This window comes from Marmota marmota, unplaced genomic scaffold (genome assembly GCF_001458135.2).
Source record: "Marmota marmota marmota unplaced genomic scaffold, marMar, whole genome shotgun sequence".
Lineage (NCBI taxonomy): Eukaryota > Metazoa > Chordata > Mammalia > Rodentia > Sciuridae > Marmota > Marmota marmota.
This window is the reverse complement of record NW_025999944.1, coordinates 2,452,329-2,476,239: the sequence shown is the minus strand read 5'-3', so window position 1 is coordinate 2,476,239 and position 23,911 is coordinate 2,452,329. Positions and strand designations below refer to the sequence as shown.

The 23,911-nt window shown below is 39.1% G+C and overlaps 1 protein-coding gene and 1 long non-coding RNA gene across 6 annotated transcripts in view; one reads left to right on the top strand and one right to left on the bottom strand.

Annotated features, from left to right (window-relative positions):
* Fbxo16 (F-box protein 16) overlaps window positions 1-23,911 on the bottom strand; it is a 51,973-nt gene that overhangs the window by 12,433 nt on the left and 15,629 nt on the right. For 3 of the 5 annotated variants that reach the window (XM_048801507.1, XM_048801505.1, XM_048801506.1), the window contains 4 exons: window positions 16,144-16,350; window positions 11,193-11,357; window positions 4,560-4,789; window positions 1,887-1,989 (listed from right to left, as the gene is read on the bottom strand). In XM_048801507.1, coding sequence (XP_048657464.1) covers window positions 1,887-1,989; window positions 4,560-4,789; window positions 11,193-11,357; window positions 16,144-16,350 — 705 coding nt within the window. The remainder of the gene's footprint in view (window positions 1-1,886; window positions 1,990-4,559; window positions 4,790-11,192; window positions 11,358-16,143; window positions 16,351-23,911) is intronic. The other 2 variants (XM_048801508.1, XM_048801509.1) reach the window with 2 other exon arrangements.
* The window catches only part of LOC125616378, an 8,011-nt gene continuing 5,943 nt past the window's right edge, over window positions 21,844-23,911 (top strand). Inside the window, exons 1-2 of the long non-coding RNA XR_007347007.1 lie at window positions 21,844-21,926; window positions 22,779-22,808. This is a non-coding gene — a long non-coding RNA (uncharacterized LOC125616378). The remainder of the gene's footprint in view (window positions 21,927-22,778; window positions 22,809-23,911) is intronic.

Sequence of the window (23,911 nt, the reverse complement as noted above, 5' to 3'; positions counted from 1 at the left end):
TTTTTTTTTTTTTTTTTTTAGAGAGAGAGAGAGAGGAGAGAGAGAGAGAATTTTAACATTTATTTTTTAGTTTTCGGCGGACACAACATCTTTGTTTGTATGTGGTGCTGAGGATCGAACCCGGGCCGCACACACGCCAGGCGAGCGCGCTACCGCTTGAGCCACATCCCCAGCCCTGGTGTTTGTTCTTGAAGCAGGAGAATGGTTTGTCTGTGCTGATGATTTGTAAGCATGCATCACCATCAACTTTAAAAAATATATATTTATTTTTTAGTTTTAGGTGTACACAATATCTTTATTTTACATTTATGTGGTGCTGAGGATGGAACCCAGTGCCTCACGAATGCTAGGCGAGCGCTCCACCACTGAGCCACCACCCCAGGCCCACCATCAACTCTTATTGTCCTTCACATTCTGTTTTCCTGGACTTGTCTCCTGCTCCGTGTTTAACAGGGGTAGAGGCCAGGCAGAAGTGCTTTGTAATGGCCTGTGTGATAAGCCTCATAAAGTTATTTTTCTCAATTAATGGTTTCATCGACAATTTTATTGCTTTGCTCTAACTTCCCAAATCCCTTGGGCATCCTATCTGCGATAAGGTTCCGCCAGTCCAACAAAATGGGCCCTTCAGAATACAGACTGATATATTTTAAGAAGTTTCTCTCTCTCTCTCTCTCTTATTTTTTTTTTGACATAATACTTAAAAAACATTTAAACAAAAAGTAATAGGGCTTTAAAGCAGAGCTCTAAAAGAGATTTATTCATGAGTACATGCATACTAGTCTCCACACTGACATCACTTTATATTGATTTTCCTTGAGTGTGCATTCTCTGCTTTTCCCTAAATCTTAACTACTGTATGAGAACTTTTTATTGCATGCTTCCTTCTACTTTGCTCCAAAAACTCTTATGATGTGCTAAAAGGGATCCATTAGGGTTCAGAACTGCAGTTTGGGGAGGTTTGCAGTGAATCAATCATACCCCTTAATCACAATTGCTGACTTGATTAGGGTAGTCGATGAGCTATTTTTTTCTTTAGAGAGAAAACAAAACTTATTAACTTATTTTTCTGGAGTTATTTTATTTATGTATGTACTGGGAGGATCAAACCCAAAAGCATTCTATCTTTGAGCTACATCACCAGTTCTATTTCGCCAGCGGTGGGAGTGGTTACAAGGGATTGAACCCAGGGGCCCTTAACCACTGAGCTACATCCCCAGCCCTCTTTATTTTTTGAGAGGTCTTGCTAAGTTGCTAAGGGCTTCCCTAAGTTGCTGAGGCTGGCCTTGACTTTATGATGCTCCTGCCTCAGACCCTGGAGTCTCTGGGATTATAGGCATGTGCCCCTCCCAATACCAGTTCTTTTTATTTTATTTTGAGACAGGTTCTCACTCAACTGTAGACTGGCTTAGAACTCGAGACCCTCCTGCCTTGGCCTCCGGAGTTGCTAGAGGAGTAACTTTAAATGTACTTCCATAACCAAGCCCTGCTGGTACCAGGAGAGCTATGTAAAGCATAGCTTTCTCTCAGGTCAGGGGACTTTCACTCTAGAAAGCAGCAATTTCTGGTGGCCCCCTGCTCCCTGCCCCCAAGAACTCATGGCAGAAGAAAGGACCAACAATAATACACTCCTGCACATTTCGCAAAGCATTTTCACACGCATCAGCCTCTTTAAATAAAAAACAAAAAAACAGAGAAGATAGAAACTCAGAAAGATTACATATATCTTCAAGGTCTAATAGCTAGAATGTGGGTTTGTGTCAGAGACCAGGATTGAAACAGCCCCCTAACAATTCTGACTTAAAAACAAATTCAATGTCACAAACAGGATTAGAATCCAGCAATTTTCATAACATTGTGGCGGTGAATCTTTTCTAAGCAATACTTACCAGGAAATGTGCTTTTCTTGGCCTAGCTCTGTCCTGCAATTTATTTTTCTTATCCTGTGACTGTCGGCTAAAATCTGGGATCATTTCATTTCTTTTCTTTCTTCTGTAAATTGGAAAGCAGTGGAAACATTATAAATTAATATTTTAAAACTTTGGCGGTCCATAGAGCTATTTGATTTCGTTGTCCCTGTGATTTCAAAGGTTGTCTGCACTCCACTGGAAGCAAGCCACATGTCTATCAACAGAGAAGGGGGTGAATGAACGTTGGCATACCCACACAATGGAGTACTATGAGCTATCAAACGGAAGCAGAATATTTCTATATACAACTGTAGAATGACTGCCAGGATACAGTGTTACCCGAAGAAAGAAAAGTGAATAAAGAAAGGTGAATGTAAGGGCTGTGGCTGTGGCTTAGTGGTAGCACACTTGCCTGGTATGTGTGGGGTGCTGGGTTCGGTTCTCAGCACTGTATATAAATAAATAAAATAAAGGTCTATCAACAACTAAAAAACAAAAATTAAAAAAAAAAGAAAGGTGAATGTATTGTATGCTACCATTCATTTCAGAAAGGAGATATATGAAAATAAGTGTGTATGTTATCTATTTGCTTATTATGCTTTTTATTTTTTAAGATTAAAGAAAATGTTTTGTTGTTGATGTAGATGGACAGAATACTTTTATTTTATTTATTTTAATGTGGTTCTGCTGAGGATCTAACAGTGCCTTACACATGCTGGGCAAGGACTCTGCCACTCAGTGACTCTGCCAGTAAGCTACAGCCCCAGCCTCTATTCTTAAAGTTATTATTATTATTAATATTTTGCTTGTACTTTGTTAATGGAAGAATCAAACTATAAAATTTTTTAAAAATTTCTAGCTATAAGTAGGATTCTCATGTCAACTGATCAGGAACAGGGAATATGGAAAACAGGGACAGAAACTAAACTATGTCATTTATATCTTATTTTGCATATTTAAGGTTGGAACCATCTAAATTTTTCTCAAATTTATGAGCAAAAGTGAACGGGAAAAAAATCCCTAAGATTTATTAAAAAAAAAAAAGAAACAAATGATCTTGCCCATGAGGTCGATGGCATTACCACACACACACAGTTATTTCATGGGACTTTAACACAGTCATCTGAGTATTCTTAGTAGAGTGTATACTAAAGACAAAAACACAGGCAAGGAAATCATAAACTGTTTTCAGTATTCACACTGTTAGTATTATTATTAGCACTGGTTTCTAAAAGTACCACACACATGAGGATGAAGCAGAGGTTGTCAAACCGCAGCCCACAGGCCAAATCCAGTCTGCTTCCCATTTCTGTAAACAAAGTTTTATTGGCACATAGCCATGCTTCTTTTTTCGTATCGTCTATGACTGTTTTTAGGTTATAAGAGCAGAGTTGACAAAGGCCAGATGTTCTCTCTGATCATGCAGATGCTGACTCACCATAGGTGGGGTGGGGGGGTGTTCACCGATTGGTCAGGGCAGAGTGGGGGAAGGGAGAGAGATGGGAATGGGAAAGACAGTAGAATGACATCACTTTCCCATGTTCATGTGTGAATACATGACCAGTGTCACTCTGCACCACGTACAACACAAGAATGGGAAGTTACACTCCTGACCATCTGCATGGCCAACCACAGAGGACAGAGGACACGTTAAGTAGCACAGTGGCAGTGAAATCCCCAAAACCCAGAATGTGAGAAGCTCTACAGGACAAAAGGCCTGATTTCTATAACAGGATGGATGAAACCATATGACTTAAGATTTGTCTCAAAAATAACCCATGGGAGGAGCAGAGTGGGCAAGGAACAAGTGAAACCAGAGTGCACCAGAGTTGAAAACTACTCATGCTAGACATTGGTTGCAGGGGTTTGTTTTCTCTTCTCTCTACTTGTGTATGTATTGCAATGGTGCACACCTATAATCCCAGGGTTTGGGAGGCTGAGGCACAAGGATCACCAGTTCAGAGTGAGCCTCAGCAACTTAGTGAGGCTCTAAGCAACTCAGTGAGACCTTGCCTCAAAATAAAAAAGGGCTGAGGGTGTGGCTCAGTGTTTGAGTGCCCCAGGTTCAATCCCAAGGACCAAACATAAATAAATAAATAAACATTGCCTTTGCCCGAATATTTCCTGCCACTTAATTTTCAAAAACATTTCCTAACTTTTGTTTTGTTTTTGTGTGTGTATATGTGGCAATGGACACCTCCAGCCCCTTTTACTATTTTTTATTTTGAGACAGGGTATCGCTAAATTGCTCAGGCAGGCCTAGAACTTGGGATCCTCCTGCCTCTGCCTCCTGAGTCGCAGAGATCACAACCAAGCTGACTCAGTTTACCTTATGTTACATACGTGAGTACCTCCCTCTCATTTACCCACTGGCTGTGGCAGAAGGGAAATACCAGGGTGAGAAGGGGGAGGCTAGAATGCGCCCCAAGGTGCTGGCTTGCAATTTAACATTGAAACATGAAAAGGCTGCAGGGTGGGGTTGTTACAGCAACAAGATGCAAAGAACCACCATGAACAGGGCAAATGTGCAAACCATGGATAGTTTACTTTTCCAATGACCTCTTGCTCCAATGTATTGGAAAGCTTTGGTATTTCACAGTAAGTTCTATTCTCATCTTTTAAAATACCTAAGTACCAAGGAGAGTTCCTTACCCTTGCCCTGGCTGGAGGGGGTTGCAGTTGTCCAGATAGTTAAACCGAATGATATCAGTTGGATGCTTATCAGAGGACCTCCAAGGGGGCAGCTCTTTCTCCCCTAGGTTATTCTTCTTTCTTAAAGAGGTGGAAGGACGAAAGGTCGATGAAGGGCACTGCTTCTGCTCTGGAGAACTGCTTGAAAGTGATCGAACATCCGCAACTATAAATGTTTCTTTTGGAGGTGTCTAGAAAAAGAAAACATTATTTCTGTTATTGAAGCACTGTAATAGTAATGATAACAATAAAACAAAGCGTATCATCTCATCATGACCCATCTGATCACCACCACCATCAGCATGACCCTGTGGGGATCACAGCAGTCCCCATGTGGGAGTGCCAAGCACAGTCTTGGTAGTTTTCAAGCATTGTGCTATTTAACCTTCATAGTCATTTTATCAGGAAATCCATTTTACAGAAGAGAAAACTGAAGATAGGAGCAAACAATTAATTTGTCAGCGTAACATTAAGTAGACTTTGAATTTGAACCCAGGACCTGTCTTCCTTCAAGCCCACACACCAAACCTCCTTCTCTTACACTGAGAGATCTTCTGTCATTTCATTGTCTGGTTTGTTACAACTGCAGTTAATTTATTCACAAAAAAGACACATTAAAAAAATAAGTAAAGGTGAGCTGGATGTTGTGGCACATGCCACCAGGGAGGCTGAGGTAGGAGGACTGCAGGTTGCAAGTTAGAGTCCAGCCTGGGCAGCTTAGCAAGGCCCTGTCTCAAGATAAAATTTTTTAAATAGAAAGAAAAAAAATAAAAGGGGTGTGTGGGGTTAGGGTTGGGATGTAGCTCAATGGAAGAACACTTGCCTAGCCAGAGGAAGGTCCTGGGGTCAATCCCTAGCACCACAAGAAAAGAGAAAGAGAGAGATATATAAAAGGTGCTCCAGCTCCAAAGACCTCCTCCAACAGAGACAATGTCAAGTTGCACAGGAGCAGACTATAGGTCCTACAGATCTTATTACCCAAACCTCAACTACTCCCAAAGGACACCTCTGCTTAATTTCCAGAATTGAAAGTCTGTCTTCTGTGCATGAAATTCATAAGTTCTTATGTGATTGCAGCCTAAGGGGAGTGGTCCTGGTATGTTGGGAAGCCACTGAGAACTTAATTTTTGTTCATTAAGAGATTAGGGAAGCTTTGCTTGGGAAATTAATTTTTTTTTTCATTTGTTTGTGAACATCAAGAAATTCTCCATTTGGGCCTGGGGATGCGGCTCAGTGGTAGAGCCTGCTTAACATGCTCAAGGGTCTGGCTTCAATCCCCCACACGTGCACACACAAAAGAAAGAAGTTCCCTAGTCCCTCTAAGCATAATCAATTAATTACTCATTGCTTCAAATGTTCTTAGTATACATTTCCACTACAGAACAACACTCAGTACTCAGTGTTGCAAATGAATTGTTTATTTGTATATGACCTGGGCTACTAGACCAAGATCTGTAAAAACAGGATTAGGATATTTTCACTCTTAGCACCTACCAAATAATAGTGTTTAGTAAATATTTACTCACTTAATGAATGATTATAGCTTTGTAGAAAATTAAGAAGACATTTTTATATAACTGATAGCTCTTTATTGGTTTAATATTAAATATATTTTTTAATATCTTTATTTTATTTATTTATTTATTTACTTTTTTTAATGTGGTGCTGAGGATTGAACCCAGGGCCTCTTGCATGCTGGGCGAGCACTCTACTGCTGAGCCACAGCCTCAGCCCCTAATACTAAATATTTTGTGCAGGTCTCATTTAGAATGGACATTCATTTTATTTCTCTGAGCTTCTTTTTTTAAAAAAATATCTTTATTTTGTTTATTTTTGTGTGTGTGGTGCTGAGGATTGAACCCAGTGCCTCACATGTGTGAGGCAAGCGCTCAACCACTGAGCCACACAACCCCAGCCCTCTCTGAGCTTCTTTTGAAATAAACTCATCTCTTTTTGCTGGAGGAGATCTAGTTTAATGCTATTGGAAATAGATAATACACGGCACTAAAAAATACCTTCGGAGCAAAATATCCAAGTATAAATGCTAATAATTATATATAAAATCATAAATTCTGAAAAGTACAAAATGCTTGACACTTTAATAAAACAGGTAATAATGAAATCTATGACAATTTTTCTGTATGAAAGAAACCAAATTTTTGCTCACATCAATTGAAGTCTCTCTCTCTTTTTCTTTCTTTTTCTTTTTTTGGTTGGGGATTGAACCCAGGGCCTCACACATGCCAGGCAAGTGCTCACTACTACTGGGCTACATACATTCCCAGGATCCTCAGGATGAAGTCTTTTTCCCCCCAATGTTGGTGTTTTTATTTGTTTGTTTGTTTCAGGTTTATTAGTTCTTTCTAGGTATACATAGCAGCAAAGTATATATTTTTTTTAATTCTAATTTGTTATATATGACAGCAGAATGCATTACAATTCATATTATACATACAGAACACAATTTTTCATATCTCTGGTTGTATACAAATTAGAGTCACACCATTCGTGTCTTCATACATGTACTAGGGTAATGATGTCCATCTCATTCCACCATCTTTCCTACCCCCATGCCCCCTCCCATTCCCTCCCTCCCCTCTGCCCTATCTAGAGTTCGTCTAATTCTCCCATGCTCCCCCCACAACCCCACTATGAACAGCCTCTTATATCAGAGAAAACATTCTGCATTTGTTTTTTGGGGGATTGCAGAATGGGAGAAGATCTTTGTCACCTTTGTCCCATTAGTTTCCAGGGGATATAAAGAACTCAAAAAAACTTAACACCAAAAATAACAACAACAACAATAATAATAATCCAATCAATAAATGGGCAAAGGAACTGAACAGGCACTTCACAGAAGAAGAAATATGAATAGTCAACATATATATGAAAAAATATCAATATCTCATATCTATTCAATATGTTGACTATTTCTTCATGATATGTTCTCTATTTCTTCATGATAAATGGAGGTTGAATTTTATTAAATGATGTATTAAAATGATCATTTTTATTCTGTGAATTACACTAGTCATTTTTCTTTATTGTTAGGAACCTGACTTTCCAAGGACATATCCCACTTGGCTTTCAGGTATTCTTCTTTTTGTGAGGCCTGGATTTAATTTGTTGATATCTTGGAAGGATCTTTGTGTCTGTGTTCATGGAACTGAACTATTGGTCTGCATTTCTGTTTCTCTTATAGATTTTGGTTTTGGTGTAAGGGTTGAATGCTTTCCCTCATCCTCTGTTTTCTGAAAGAGGCTACATTGAATTGGTCTCATTTCTTAATTGTTTGAGACAATTCACTAGTGGAGCTCTCTGATCTGGAGTTTTGTGGAAAGTTTTACAATTATGAATTCAATTTTATTTATTTTTTTAAATTTATTTATTTTCTCTAATTTGTCAGAAATTACAGCAGAATGCATCTCAATTCATAGTACACACATAGAGCACAATTTGTGATGCCTCTGGTTGTTCACAAAGTAGAGTCATACCATTAAATCAATATATAGGTTTATTTGTATTTATTTGTGTTTTCTATTACTTTTTTTAAGTTTTTAGATGTATATGAACTGAATACATTTATTTTATTTATTTTTATGAGGTGCTGAGGATGGAACCCAGTGCCTCACACATGCTAGGCAAGTGCTCTGCCACTGAGCTACAACCCCAGCCCTCTATTACTTATTGAGTCAGGGTTATATGCATTTTCCAAGGATTTCACCCGTTTCATCGAGGTTGGTGAATTTAGTGACCTGAAGGTTTTTAAAATAATCCCTTGTTATACTTTTAATGTTTGTAGGACCTGTCGTGGTGTTCTGTCTTTCCTTCCTGATCCTAGTAATTTGTGTTTTCTCATTTTTTCTTGATTAATCTAGCTAGAAATGTATCAATTCCATTTATGTTTGTGAGAACCAGCTTGGATTTTTGTTGATTTTTTTCTATTGTCTATTTTCAATTTCATTCATTCCAGTTCTTTATTATCTCTTCCTTGTATTTACTTTGGGTTTGATTTACTCTTCTGGAAATTAAGTTTTCTAGGGGGCTGGGGCTGTAGCTCAGTGGCGGAGTGCTTGCCTAGCATGTGTGAGGCACTGGGTTTGATCCTTAGCACCACATAAAAATAATCAAATAAAATAAAAGCATTCTGTCCATCTACAACTAAAAAATTTAAAAAAAAAGAAATTAAGTTTTTTAGCATAGGTAGTCTCACAGACAGTTTTAAGGATCCTTCTCATTTTAAGGTTGGTGAAACTATTATTAACCATCCCCATGTGATTCTAACCTGCTTTCAAAATCTCTGTTGGAGCTCACCAAGCTGCCATGCTCAGGGCTGAAGCAGGGAATTAAACAGATTATGCAAGTACAGTATGTGTTATGTAAGTACAGTGCTGGGAGTTAACTTCACAGACAATCTTATTAACTTTAGAACTTCTTTCAGCTTTAAGTCTCTTTAATTGAACAATCCAAGTTAATTAGTTGATTTTCTGAACTCCCCCCCAGTCTTTCTAATTTAGTACTGTTTATTTAAAAAAAAAATTCACAGAACAAAGCATTCCCTACTTCTGATTTAGTACTATTTCTTTAACAAAAAAAATTAAGTTTCATAGAACAAAGCATTCCCTGCAGAAATGTAATACCAAGCAGAGAGGTGGCAATTTTCTTGCACCCAAACTATTCATTATTTTGAAGCATAGTTATGCATAAATATTTTGTGGAGTTATTCCTGAAGACAAAACTGTGCTCTTTTTACATGTAAGACTCAAAAGCCCTTTTCACTCTACTAGATGGTTAATCACTTTTCTCTTCTCACAGAGCAGCCTGAGTTCCACTATTTAATGTCACTCCCTGCTCCAAAATGGAGGATTTCAGAAAGCTTGATGAGGAAAGGAACATAGGTATGGTGATTTTGGGGGGAGGAGGTACCAGGGATTAAACTCAGGGGCACTTGACCACTGAGCCACATCCCCAGCCCTTTTTTGTATTTTATTTACAGGCAGGGCCTCACTGAGTTGCTTGGGGCCTCTCTAAGTTGCTGAGGCTGGCTTTGAACCCATGATCCTCCTGCCTCAGCCTCCTGAGTCACTGGGATTATATGTGTGCACCATCATATCCAGCCTTACTTACTTTTTATGAGTAATAAAAGTTACTCATAAAAATAAATGTCTACATTGCTTACTTTCTGGATTAAAGACAACTTTAATAGGCCATTGTGCTCTTCCCTAATGATCAATTTATTAGAAAACTTGCTCTTACAAATGATACCAAATAAACTTCAGGGCTGGGGGTGTAGGTCAGTGGTAGAGCACTTGCCTAGCAAGTATGAAGCCCTGGGTTTGAGCCTCAGCACCACATAAAAATAAATAAATAAAATAAAGGCAATGTGTCCATCTATAACTAATAATAATTTTTTAAATGATTCAGGAACTTTATTATAAATGTTGTACATAGTAGAAAAAGCAGAATAGCAAGGTTCCAAATGCATCAGGCAGCCAAAAATTCAAATTCAAATAGAGGACCTTAAGGAATTTGTAAACTACACTGGATTCCATTTACAGTGTGTCCTTGAGTGCCTCAGAGTGAAACATATTTCAACTCAAGCAGCTGTACAGAACTAGAAAACTTCATATGACAATATTAAATTAATTTATTAAAATTAATTTAACAATAATAGTTTTAATTTAAAGTTAATTTTAACTGAAGGTTAAAAACAAAGTATATACAATGGTTTATATTCTATTTAATGTAATTCATATACTATAAAATTCATCACTTTAAGTACACATTCAATGATTTTTGTTATATTTACATACTTGTGCAATCATCCCCATCGTCTTATTTTAAATCATTTTCATCACCACAAAAACAAAATCTCATATACCTATTTGTAGATACTTTCCAAACCAAGATAACTAACAAGCTTTCAGTATTTATATATTTGCCTTTTCTAGATCTTTCATATAAGTCAAATTTATAAAAGGAATTCATATAATAATAAGATTTTTTAAGTTAAAAAAATATTGGGGAGCCTGGCATGGAAGCACACACCTGTTGTACGTAGTAAGAGCCATCCCAGAACAAAGGGAAGGTAACATAACACAGTCAGTGTCTATGTGTGCCTACAACACAATTTTCACAACTCTAGAGTATAGAATACCCAATCAGAATGTTTGTTATCCTATAGGGGAGACAAAGGGGCTAACATAAAGGAAAGGACTAACAGAGTATATAAGGCTACGCCTCACTGTGCTTGGGGCTCAGCCTTTGGATGAGAATCTGCTGGGCCAATGCCAGCACTAATAAACACTGCTTCCTGCTGAGAGCCCCTGTGATCTCTGTGAAAAACCCACAACACTGTGATCCCAGCAACTCTGGAAGCTGATGGAGGAGGATCGTAAGTTCAAAGGCAGCCTCAGCAATTTGGAGGTCCTAAGCAACTTATTGAGACTCTGTGTCAAAATAAAAATAAAAAGGGCTGGGGATGTGGCTCAGTGGTAAAGTGCCCCTGGGTTCAATCCCCAGCACCACCACCCCCTCCCCCCAAAAAAAGGAAAAATATGGAAAACAGTTTGGTGCTCTTCATCTCAAGTTTACCTTGGGCTTGGTAACATGAAGTTTTTTCACCATTAGAATATAGTGCTTCTTCCATATCCCCTGCTCAAAGGGAGTTGGAGAGAAATTGATGTACCAGTTAAACCGTAAGCATTTTAGCATCCAGAGCTGGTCCAGCTCAGCTAAGTTCTTCCAATGCCAGCTCACCTGGGAAAACAATGACAATGAGAAACAAAAACAACCAACCTGTTCAGTTTACACTTGCGCTTTCTCTAGCTTAGCTAATTTTTTTTTTTTTTGGTCATTTTCTTCCAAATCACAGGTTAAATAATTACCTCCTATCAGGAGTGCTTCCTGTCCAGCAGGAGGATTACTTTTAAAACTAATTCAGACTTAGAATTAGAGTCCACTTGTACTTACTGAGCACTATTAACCATCCTTATAGCAATCTAGGGAGGTAAGTACAATTATAACTCTCATGGCAAAAGAGGAAACTGAGGCTCAAGTAGACTTTGAGACTTCCTAATGGTTCTTGAAGCTCCTAATGAAGGTTACATGAAGGGCCAGGTACAATGGCACAAGCCTGTAATCTCAGCAACCAGGGAGGCTGAAACAAGAGGACTGCAGCCTCTGCTACTCAGGGAGACCCTCAGTAATTCAGGGAGACCCTGTCTGAAAAAAATAAAATAAAATAAAAAAAGGACTGGGGATGTAGCTCACCTAAATCTTCATGTGGCAAATAACTTGGAATTTAATGGACAGTTTGCAGGGTGGGGGTGGGGAGAGAAAGCCCTCCATTACTACTCCCCCACCCTGTTTTCCTTAGATCTTCTTTTGACCTAGATACTTGAGTTGTTTTGTGTTTGTTTCCAAGTTGTCTTTTGTTTCCCTCTCTCTCTCTCTCCTTTCTTCCTCCCACCACCCAAAGGCAGAAAGAAATGAGGAGAGTTAAAAGGTAGGAGCTTTGGGCTGGGGCGGTGGCTCATGGGTAGAGCACTTGCCTAGCACTGGCTCGATTCTCAGCACCACATATAAATAAATAAATAAAATAAAGATCCATTGACAACTAAAAAAAAAAAAATGTAGGAGCTTTCAAAACTATCAAGACCCATCTCTCCATCACATAGCCCAGCCCCATCTTTTTAAAACAGCTCAAAGCTCATTTTGGTGCAATGACTATCTTTTACTTTAAATCTAGCTGAAGGACAATGTTGTGTGTCAGTAGAGGAATAAAATACACTGAGATCCTGCAAGATAGGCATATAGTGCATGGAGACAAGAGGATCAGCTAATCCAAATAGCATTTCCTCTATTGATAATGCTTTCTTTGTGGGAAACTTGGAAAATTCTGAGAAGCTTAAAGAAAAGCAACACCTATGGTGCCATGAGTCAGAGACTATCATTATTAACAACCTAGTAGAATTTTTTCCCTTTCAGTTTTTTTTTTTTTTTTTTGAGGCATGATGAACAAAACTTGGAAATTCTCCATATACAATTTGTTTTCTTTATTTAAAATATCACGGCATCTCTGTTCTTTTATGACATTTTTTCTAATGCTGCGTAATAGTTCATCATGTGGCTGTATGATGTCCTTTGTTCTTAGACATTTAGATTGCTATGCTTGAGTTGGGCATGGTGGTACACACCTGTAATCCCAGCAACTCAAGAGGCTGAGAGGATAGCAAGTAGGAGGCCAGCCTCAGCAATTCAGAGAGGCTCTAACCCTGTGTCAGAAATAAAAAAATAAAAAGGGCTGGGGATATGCTCAGTGGTCAAGAGCTTCCTGGGTTCCATTCCCAGTACCAAAAAAAAAAAAAAAAAAGATTGCTATGCTCTTTTTAAAAAATTATTTCATTTTAGAATAGGTTATGTGTGTACAGTAATACCAAACCCAAAGATACAAACGGACACAGAGTGAAAAGTCAGTGTCTCACACATCCCTGTCCTCCAGCCACTCATTCTCAGCCCTGGATTTAACCACTGTAGACAGTTGTTTTATGTTGTTGTAGAAATAGTTTAGGCACATATAAACAGATATCTATACTTTTTCTTTCCAAAATGGCAGAACTAACAGCTGTGCTTCCCCATCCCCCGCCCCCTTTTTTTTTGCTGATAACCTACCTTGGAGATCATTGCAACTTATTTACCCAGTGCCCCACTGGTGGGCCTTTCTGTTGATTCCAGCCTTTTGCTATGACAAACAATGCCACAATGGTATTTAAACAGAAATGATTTTCATACATGTTGAAGCACACCCATCAGACAAAGTCCACGAAGTGGAACTGGTAGGATAAAAGGAATTTTATTTTATTTTTAATATTTATTTTTCAGTTTTTGGTGGACACAACATCTTTATTTTATGTGGTGCTGAGGATGGAAACCAGCGTCCCGTGCATGCCAGGTGAGCGCATTACCGCTTGAGCCACATCACAGCCCCAGGAATTTTATTTTTAAAATATAATACTAGCAGGTTGTTCTCCATTGTACCACTGGACACTGTACCATTTTATCGACACACAATATATAAAATACTTGTTTTCTCACACCCTTACTAATGTAGAATATTATTTAAAAAAGTAAAGCTCAGCCAATCTGAGTGATGAAAATGGCCTGTCATAATGAGGCTCAGCATCCCACCTACGGCAGAGACATCTGCATTTCTTTATATATTTTTGGTAGAAGAGTTTTAAAAAATTTTATTGGTGCATTATAATTATGCATCATACTGGGATTCATTGTGCCATATTGTACAGGCATATTACATAATTTGATCAATCTCATTCCCTGGTAACTTTCCTTTCCCTCTCCTCCTTCCTCCCCATACGCTTACTTAACTGATCCTGTCTAGTATTGTCATCATTATTTTAATTAGTGCATTACACACATACACACACACACACACACACACGTGACTTCTTGTGGTGTATCTGTACACAGACATATTGCACTTGTAATTTGGTAGACTTCATTCCCTAGTTCTTCCCCCAGCCCTCCCCTTCTCCCTCCCTCTCCATCCCCTTCCTCTCCTCTACTGGTGCCTTTATTTTGCTGTGAACCACTTGATGATTTTTCTTTGCTCATTTTTCTTCTGCTGGGTGGTTACTCTTTTTTTTTTCTTTAATACAGACTTATAGGAATTTTTTTTTCAATACTGAGGATTGAACCCAGGGCCTCACTGAGCTACATTCCCAGCGTTTTTTAAAGTTTTACTTTGAGACATGGAACTCACCATCCTCCTGCCTCAGCTGGGATTACAGGTGTGTGCCACCACATCCAGCAATTGGTAGGAATTCTTTTAAAAAATAAGAAATTAGCTTTATTTGCAGTAAATTTTATAGCCACAATTTAAAGTCTTGCTTTTTCCATTCCTGTTTACAACATAAAATGCATAAAGCAAGACTGAAGCAGACATTTCCTTAAGGCCTCTGGACATTATAGAATACTCACAAAGGCCTCCTTCCAGGTATTTTCTCTGAGTACTGGAATGGTTTCCTTTGGTGTCATATAAATCTTTTATTCTATTGGTTTTCTAGATCCTGCCCAAGTGTCTCAACACTATTTATTGAATAATACATCTTTCTTGATGCATTTATTTTCTTAATTTTAAGAACTAAAATTAACATATTACACATCTATGAGTGAATAGTAGTAGGTACTTTCTAGTTTTACTAAACTCTATGAAAAGGCTCAACAAATAACTGTCCATTTTACATCTTAATTAATTTAACTTTGCTTTAATACACTATGGAATTACCTGCAAGAAAATGATGGCCAGCTCCTTTTCCAAGGCTTCTGTGAGCACACTTGCCCACTCGGGTCTCTTTGTTTTTTTTTTGTTTTGTTTTTTGTTTTTTTTACTGGGGATTGAACCTGGGGGCACTCAACCACTCAGCCACATCTCCAGCCCTTTTTATATGTTATTTAGAGACAGAGTCTCACTGAGTTGCTTAGCACTTGCTAAGTTGCTAAGGCTGGCTTTGAACTTGTGATCCTCCAGAATCAGCCTCTTAAGCCTATGAGATCCAGGCATGTGCCACTGTGCCTGGCAGTCTCATACTCTTTTGTCTTATCTCACGAGCACCTTATTTTGCACTTTTATCTTCATGGATGGCCTTCAATATACAATTTAGGATTTTATTATAGTTGTATACTGTGGATTAAAAGACTTTCCTGTTGAGAGACCATTTCTTAGATGTGTATGTATCTCCTCAACTATAGTTTTTTTTTTAATGTGATTTTTTTATAACTTTGTTTTATTTTTTGTGTGTATATGGTCTGAGAATCCAACCCAATGCCTCATACCTGCTAGGCAAGCACTCTACCACTGAGCCACAACCCCAGCCCCTACCTGATACTTTTTTGTGGACACTAATGGTGACTTATACTTTGTTCTCTATTTTGAGCACTAAATACAGAGTTGGACTCAAATAAGGCAGAGGATCATGCAAACTATAAAGACTAAGCATCTAGGGGCTGTAGCTGTAGCTCAGTGGTAAACTGTTTGCCTCACATGTACAAGGCCCTGGGTTTGATCCTCAGCACCACATAAAAATAAATAAATAAAATAAAGGTATTGTGTCCAACTACAACTAAAAATATATTTAAAAAAAAAAAAGACTAAGCATCTGTTGCTCGTTTTTGTGTTTTTTCCCCCTTGGTACCAGGGATTGAACCCAGGGCACTTAGCCAATGAACCACATCTCTAGCCCTTTTTTATTTTTTATTTTGAGACAGGGTCTCACTAAATTGCTTAGGGCCTCATTAAGTTGCTGATGCTGGCCTTGAACTTGCAATCCTCCTGGCCCAGCCTCCCAAGTGGCTGGAATTATAGGCATGTGCCACCACACCCAGCTTGTGGCTTGGTTCTATGCGTGTGTGTGTGTGTGTGTGTGTGTGTGTGTGTACATGTGGGTTTCGTCCTTAAGTTATTCTAGTTTTAGAGCCTCTAGAGGCTAACGTTAGAAAATGCCGTCTGCCATTTCTTTGCCTTTACCTGTGCACAACGACAAAGGCTCCGGGGGTCAAGGAAGGAAAAGATATATATGGATAACACCCTAGGAAGCTTGGTGGTGAAGTCCAGGGCTTCTGCTGGAATTTTTTCCTGAAGCTTTCGACAGCAGAACTTTTGTTGTGACAGCGAGCAGCGTTCCAACAGACCTGTGAGGATTCTTCTCCGCTGAGAGTCTGTCCATTTGTCAAACTGGAAAAACAAAATGTACATGGAAACCTCCCAATTTGGTCTGATAGTAGATCTTTATTATGAGGAAGAAATGAGAGTGGCATAGAAGATGAGCTTAGTCATTTACTTCCCATGTATATCATGTATTTCTTCCCAGGTCAATAAATTCCATGTTTGCCACCGACCTGTTCTTTCCCACATTTATATATATGACCACGTGCATGGCCAGCGTGTGTACTCAGAAGTGCTCCTCAGCCCTTGAATTGCATAAGGATAGTAAGCTAACCATGTGCAGAAGCTGAAACAATATATGCGTATAAAATACAATTCCAAGGAAAGGTGCCTGGGCAGCTTCTCTCCCTCCAAATAATTCCTACATTTGCTCATCAGTGCTTAAAACTCCAGGACCCTTGAAATCACAATTAGAGATAAGGTATAACAGGCCAAGAGCCCTGGTGAGTGGAGTATGTTGGGTTAAATTCTCACTAATGTGTGAATTAACTGATATGGTTGGAGAGTAAAGGTAGGGCCTGGAACAAAGAGTACCGAGGGGAAAAAACCAAAGAATCCAGAGATTACCCTAAACCAGTCCCAAGACCAGCAGTGGACCAAGATGAGAACATGGGAATTACTGAAAACCAAAAGAAAGGCTCTGAGGGAAGAGCATCCACCAGCTGAGGGACCACTTCACTCAAAGTCTGAACCTCTCTTTTTTTTCCTAACTCACTGCAGAGGAGAAAATTGGGAAGTTGGGCTAGTTGAATTTTTGCATATCATTATATTTCACATATAGATATTTAGCAGTTATCTTCTTATAAATATTTTTAGTTGTGGATAGACACGATAACTTTTTATTTATTTATTTTTACGAAGCCAGTGCCTCACACTTGCTAGGCAAGCAGCTCTACCACTGAGCTACAGCCCCAGCAGTTATCTTTAGTCTGACATTATAATGACTTTGAGTTGTAATCATATAATATACTGCCTTACCTAAAAGGGCATATAAGGCAAAAGTTTATTTTCTCAAGGCTTATGAAAAATCAACTTCATTATAGCTATATGATTTATTTTGATAATTGGTAGGAATACTTCTTGATTAAAACTATTTGCTATTATAGATCTGTTCAGTGACCCACGAATCTCACTTTGGAGATTATAATTCAAAGATGGGGGAAAAAAAACCTTGAATAAAATGAGAAAATTAGAGCCTCACTACAAATACCACAGGAATAAAACTGATTCATGTGTGCAGTGTTCCCTGTTTCTGCACAACCCATATCTCCACCTCCCACTAAGGGAGACTTCTTTCCAGGTCTTTTGGGATGGATTCTTACAGAAATAAATGGAGAGATACCAGACCAGAATGGCTGGGGCCAGGGAAGGAAGGAGAAGCTGAACTGATCTATAATAAGAGAGCCAAGGGGGAGGTGTGAGGAGATAGAAGCAGAGCTACGAGGCTTTGGCTTGATGGGAATTATGGGGATCATAGCAGCTTTGATAGTATCTATAGTAGTTACTAGGGGAGTATCAGGGACCGAGAAGCAGACTTGACAAGGATTATAGTGAGTCGTTTTTCTTGTGTGTGTGGTGCTGGGGATTGAACCCAGGACCTTGTGCATGCAAGGCAAGCACTTTACCAACTGAACTATATCCCCAATCCTTGCCATGAGTTTTGAACTGGACCTATGCTTTTTCTTTGGGAGGCAAAATGAAGATTGAAACTACCTTTTTTTAAAATTACTTTTAGGCAGTGCTATGTGACTCCATAGAGACTGACTATGTGAGGACCTAGGATGGTCAGAATTACAAAAAAAAATTTCATGATATAATTACTATCACTGCAATAAATCAGCGATAACTCAAACGCCAGACAAAAGGGGACCAGCTAAACAAACTGTGCAACATGAGAGGAGGGAGTAAAACATTATGGTGGGCTTGGAGGTAAGTGAAGGGGGCTTGGGAGTGTGAAAATACAGGAAAAGCCCAATTAAAAGCTTTCCAAAGTGAAAGAATTTTCAGAAGAGATTCAGAGGACCTTGAATAAGTCAGGACTTCTACATGTCGGAAGGTATCATTTGGAACATCAACTATGGGCCCCTCAACTTTTGATAGCAAAAAGCTGTGCCCAGAAACCCTAGCTACATAGCCAGAGGTCACTGGACTCTGGTTTTATGGAATTCCTGTTTGGTTTATGCACTTATTTATTTGTTTGTTTGTTTATTAATACTGGGGATTTAACCTAGGGGCGCTTTACCACTGATGGGTACTCCCCAGCCCTTTAAATTCTTTTTTTTTTTTTTGAGAGAGAGAGAGAGAGAGAGAAAATTTTTTAATATTCATTTTTTAGTTTTCGGCGGACACAACATCTTTGTTTGTATGTGGTGCTGAGGATCGAACCTGGGCCGCACGCATGCCAGGCGAGCGTGCTACCGCTTGAGCCACATCCCCAGCCCCCTTTAAATTCTTTTGATTACTTATTTTAATTTTGAGATAGGGCCTTGCTTAATTGCTGAGGCTGCCTTAGGCTCCCACAAGGCTGAGATTACAGAGGCACCAAGCCATGCTTCCTTTATCTACCTGTCACAGCTTGGTCACGTAGCCCTGGCATTGTGTGTGTGTGTGTGTGTCTGTGTGTGTGAATTTGTCATCATTGAGGTATTGGACACAGACTGGGAAACATCACCTTGGGTATTCCCTTGCATTCTTGTTCAATTTCAATAAGCATTCCTCTTTTTCTCTCCTTTTTTGAGATGGGGGGGGTCTCACTATGTTGGCCTCAAGTGATTCTCCCACTCTCTGGAGCAGCTGGAACTGCAGACTTGCACTGTGACCAGATCAACAGGAGTTTCTCTTTAAATAATTTTAATTACTTTGTCATAGATTCAAGAGTTTTCCATCCATATCAGCTCTTACTTCCCCACCTCCTTCAGAACACTGATTCACAGCTATATGAACCCATGACTCCTGAATTGCAATTCTTAAGGCTCTAAACCAAGTTATTTTTTTAATATTTATTTTTTAATTGTAGTTGGACACAATATCTTTATTTCACTTATTTATTTTTATGTGGTGCTGAGGATGGAACCCAGGGTCTTGCACGTGCAAGGTGAGCGCTCTACTGCTGAGCTACAACCCAAACCAAGTTCTTTTAGTTTCTAAGTTTGCATTGATTGACAAGAGAGAACACTGGGTGTCTCGCTCTTAATTTATATTACTCCCTAATACTCACTAGAAATATTTCAGTCTAAATTTCCTCATTTATACATTAAGAATAATTATAGCTAAATAAAGGGCTATCATGAGGATTATTTCAAAACAGTGCATGAGTCACTGTAGGTGACAGCTACAGTGGTGTGGTGTGCCAGAGTGGTGTAAAGATACAATGTAAAAAGAAGACATATATAGAGTATTGATTTAACATTCGAGCAGCCATTTTAAATGTCACCCTCCACTTAAGCTTTGCTTTCCTGTACTTCCTCTTACAGGAACTCCTCCCAACCCCATTAGTGACCTACCCCATGGTACCATAACCCTAAGCCAATCCCAGAAGGACACGACCCCTTTGCTCTGGAAAACCTCAAGGTGCCATCCACCTAAGCCAATCCCATGCTATTCCCACCCTCCTAGCTCTCACTTAAGCACCCCGAGCCTATCCCATCGCCACAGCTACACCTCCAAGCCCCTACCCTACAAAAGCTGAGCACCCGAACATAACATCTCGGGGCCTCTCTCCTCTCTATAGACAAATAAACCTTTGTGTGGCTCTCTGCCTGGTCTCCTTCCTTCATTTCTCCGGATGATTGAGGTTTGCTTGTCTGCTTTCCTTGGTGCCCACGGTGGAGGATGAGTTCAGGTTATGGAAGCAGTGATTTTAAATGACTATAACAGAACATTAGGCTTATAAAATGTGTACTGAAAAAATCTATTAAAAATGTGAACACTTTGCTCTAGAGATTAAAAAGATAATCACACTGGTTCCTCATTTATTTCCCTGGTGACAATGGTCAAACATCATTTAAATTTGGTTTTGATAGGTGTTCTTTGCCTCGAGGGTTAGTCCTTTCTAATTGTGTTTGTTTAGGTTAATAGAAAACTAATTTGCATTCCTTGAACTCCTACCATTCAAGGTAGGTAGGTGACTCAAGAATGCTTAACAGTAGGGGAGATCTGTTTGGGTTTTAGAAGGTGCTTGGAATAATCCAAAAATTAGGTAGTCCTTGGCAGAGCGATAGTATAGGCATCTGATGACCTCCCACAGTTCTCGCATCTCTCTTCCAGTAAAAACACCCACAACAGGAAAGCAGGCGTGAGTCTCCCCTTCTAGCATCTTCTACTGCGCCTCCCTTCAGATGTACTCCTAAAGAATGCTGTTTTACAGGGCTTCCCTCCACTCCACTAGAACTGTGAACCTGCTATTTTTAGAGCAGCTGTTACAGGATTCTTGCTGCAGATTGAAGGGGTGAAGAGTTGCTGGGGCTGTCGTCCCACCCATCTCACCCTGGAAGGCATGGATGTGGCGGGGGAGGGAGCCAAGTGAAGAGGGGGGGTTGTTATTTGGGGGGTTTTGGTTAGACTATATTACTCTGGTTGAGTTTCCGAGTCCTATTATAAAAAATTCAATCCCACAATTAAAGTATAAAAATGTTTGTGTTTTTAAAGTTTCAAACAGGTTTGGTAAAATCAAACATAAAACTTGTAAACACATCTCTTCATCAAATCTCACTTCATTCCCCAGACATAACGACCTTTCAGAAGTTTGATATCCATGCCTTTTTATGTATTCTCTCTCTCTCTCTCTCTCTCACACACACATACACACACACACAAACACACACACCACTCAATGAAGAAGCAGTTAGCTGGGCATGATGCATGCCTGTAATCCTAGCTACTTCAGAGGCTGAGGCAGGAGGATCACAGGTTCAGAGCCAGCATCAGCAATTTAATGGGGCTCTAAGAAACTTAGAAAGACCTGTCTCAAAAATGAAAAATAAAAAGGGATGGGGATATAGCTCAGTGGTTAAGTGTCCCTGGGTTCAATCACTGCATAACAACAACAAAAAAAACCAATTAAATAAGAGCCTTTCCATTCCATGGAATACTACGGAATAGCCATACATGTCCCTAATGTATAATGAACTCCAGAATGTATTGTTTTCTCATTCATTCCCAGTAGGATGAGTATGTTGCAGGAGAGAGATGTCTCCTGAAAAGGGTCCCAGGAGTTCCCAGAGAGAAGAGGAACTTGACTCAGGACCAGTGGTATTCTTAGCATATATGATGGAAAGAATTTCAGCACATCCCAGTCAAAGGCATAGACTGAGGTTTATTTAGGAAAATATATACACGTTCGAGGGGGAAGGGGGCAGTCTCAAAAGACTGCTTTGGAGTAAGGACTCAAGGGAGAATGTGAGGAGTTAACATTTACAGAGGGCTGGGCAGAGGTGGAGGCAGGGTGGAGCCACATGGTTTCCAGCCAGTTTTCCTTGGCTTGCACATTGTCCTCTTTTTACAAGGGCATGGGCCAAGGGCACGTCACTTAAGCTCAAGACTTACAGCTGTGCTTTGTGCATCTCAATGGCTTGTGGGCATTTCCCGTAAGATTCAGTGTCTCTCTCTCTCTCTCTCTCTTTATCCTAAATCCCTGTCTCAGATATGCCATAATCTATTTGCTCGATTCACTTATTTTTCTTTTATTTAATCCCTCCCCCCCCCCAGAACTGGAGATCAAACTCAGGACTTATTTTTATGCATATTAGGCAAGTGCTCTTCTACTAACCCCACATCCCAGCCCTCTATTTACTACTGATAACTTCTTTTTTTTTTTTTATTGAACCCTTGGCCTTGGGCATGCTAGGCAAGTGCTGCTCTACCAATGAGCAATATCCCCAGCCCTACTGATACCATTTAGATTCTTTACAAAAAAAAAAAAAATACTCCAATATTCTGGTACATGTTTTTCAAGTCCCACATGAATATTTTTCTACTACAGATAAATAAAAGTGGAATTCCAGGTTCAAAGGGTACATGTTTTTAAAATTTAGTAGGTCCTATCAAACTATCTTTAAAAAGCTTTCACCCAAACTAAATATTCTTTACCATTTTACATTCCCTTGAATTGTATTTGAGAGCATCCTCCTGCTCCCCAGTGATTCCTTATTTAAACTGGATATTAACTCTCTCTTCAAGTTTTGCTACATAGGCAAGGGGGAGAGAATTGGGGTTTCATTGTTTTAGTTTGCATTTCTCTGATTTCAGTGAAACAGAGAATAGTTTTAGTGTTTATTGGCTATTTACTTATTTTTGTATATTCTTGTTCTTATTTTGTAGGGATATTTGTACTTTGTTCATGGGTTTTTAAAAAATTGATTAGCAGGGACTCCTTATATGTCCTAGGTGTTAATCCTATCTTTTTGTCTTCCTTTTTTCTTCTTCTTTCCTGGTGCTAGGGATCAAACCCAGGGCCTTCTGCATGCCAGGTAAGTGCTCTAACACTAAACTACATCCTATACCTATCAGACAATGTGCAAAACAGTGTTCCCTGTTTCTTTTTAAATTTTAACTCTGATTATGGTTGCTTCCAGCAAGTTAAAAGTGATGCAATGATATCATCCACTTTATTAGGGATGCAATATTGCTCAGTAGTAGAGAGCTTGCCTAAGTTGGCCAAAAAAAGAAAAGACGTATACAAAGTACACATCCACTTTATCAATTTTTTATATTGCCATTATTTTGGTTAACAACATATCAGAAACTGAGAGAAAGTCTAAGAGGCTTTTAAATGCAAATTCTTCCATGTTGATATTTTCAGCAGATTTGAGAGGCAATTTCCTTCTCTAACTGGGATTGAAGAGCAGAGAGGATTTGAAAGATGAGGGATTAAGGAGCAGCATGGCACAGTAATGCAGAGATCTTTTAGTTTCTCTTACTCTGTTTGCTGCTGTACAAAACAGCAGACAGAACCATGTGCACACATGAACAAAAGTGAAAGCTGATATCCAAATATACGATACTTTTGGATTGTCTGTTATCAAATAAGAATCATATTACGTCTTATCTCTGCACAGGTTTTAAAAACAACTTTACTTTTAATGCTAGATTAAACTTTAAAATAAAAACTTGATCCCTACAATTAAAATCCCAAGAAATACTAAATTAAAATTTGGTATCTTTATTTCTCTTTTCTCTTGCATTAGGTATTGGGGGAGTACCTATCTAACATGATTTAGTGCATTTGAGGAACAAGATTGCTGTAAGACAAAAGAAAAAATAACTGAATATCATTTATTCATTCAGAAAATAATTATTAAATGCCTGGCAATCATCTAGGGACATACAATGAGAAAGAAGATAGAAACCATCCCTGGTGGTGCATGCCTGTAATACCAGCACCTCCAAAGGCTGAGGCAGGAGGATCACAAGTTCATGGCCAGCCTCAGCAATTTATTGAGGCTCTAAGCGACTCAGTGAGACCCTGTCTCTAAATTAAAAAAAAAAAAAAAAAAAGGGATTGGAGATGTGACTCAGTGGTTAAAGTGCCCCTGGGTTCAATCCCTGGGAGGAGGAGGAGGAGGAGGAGGAG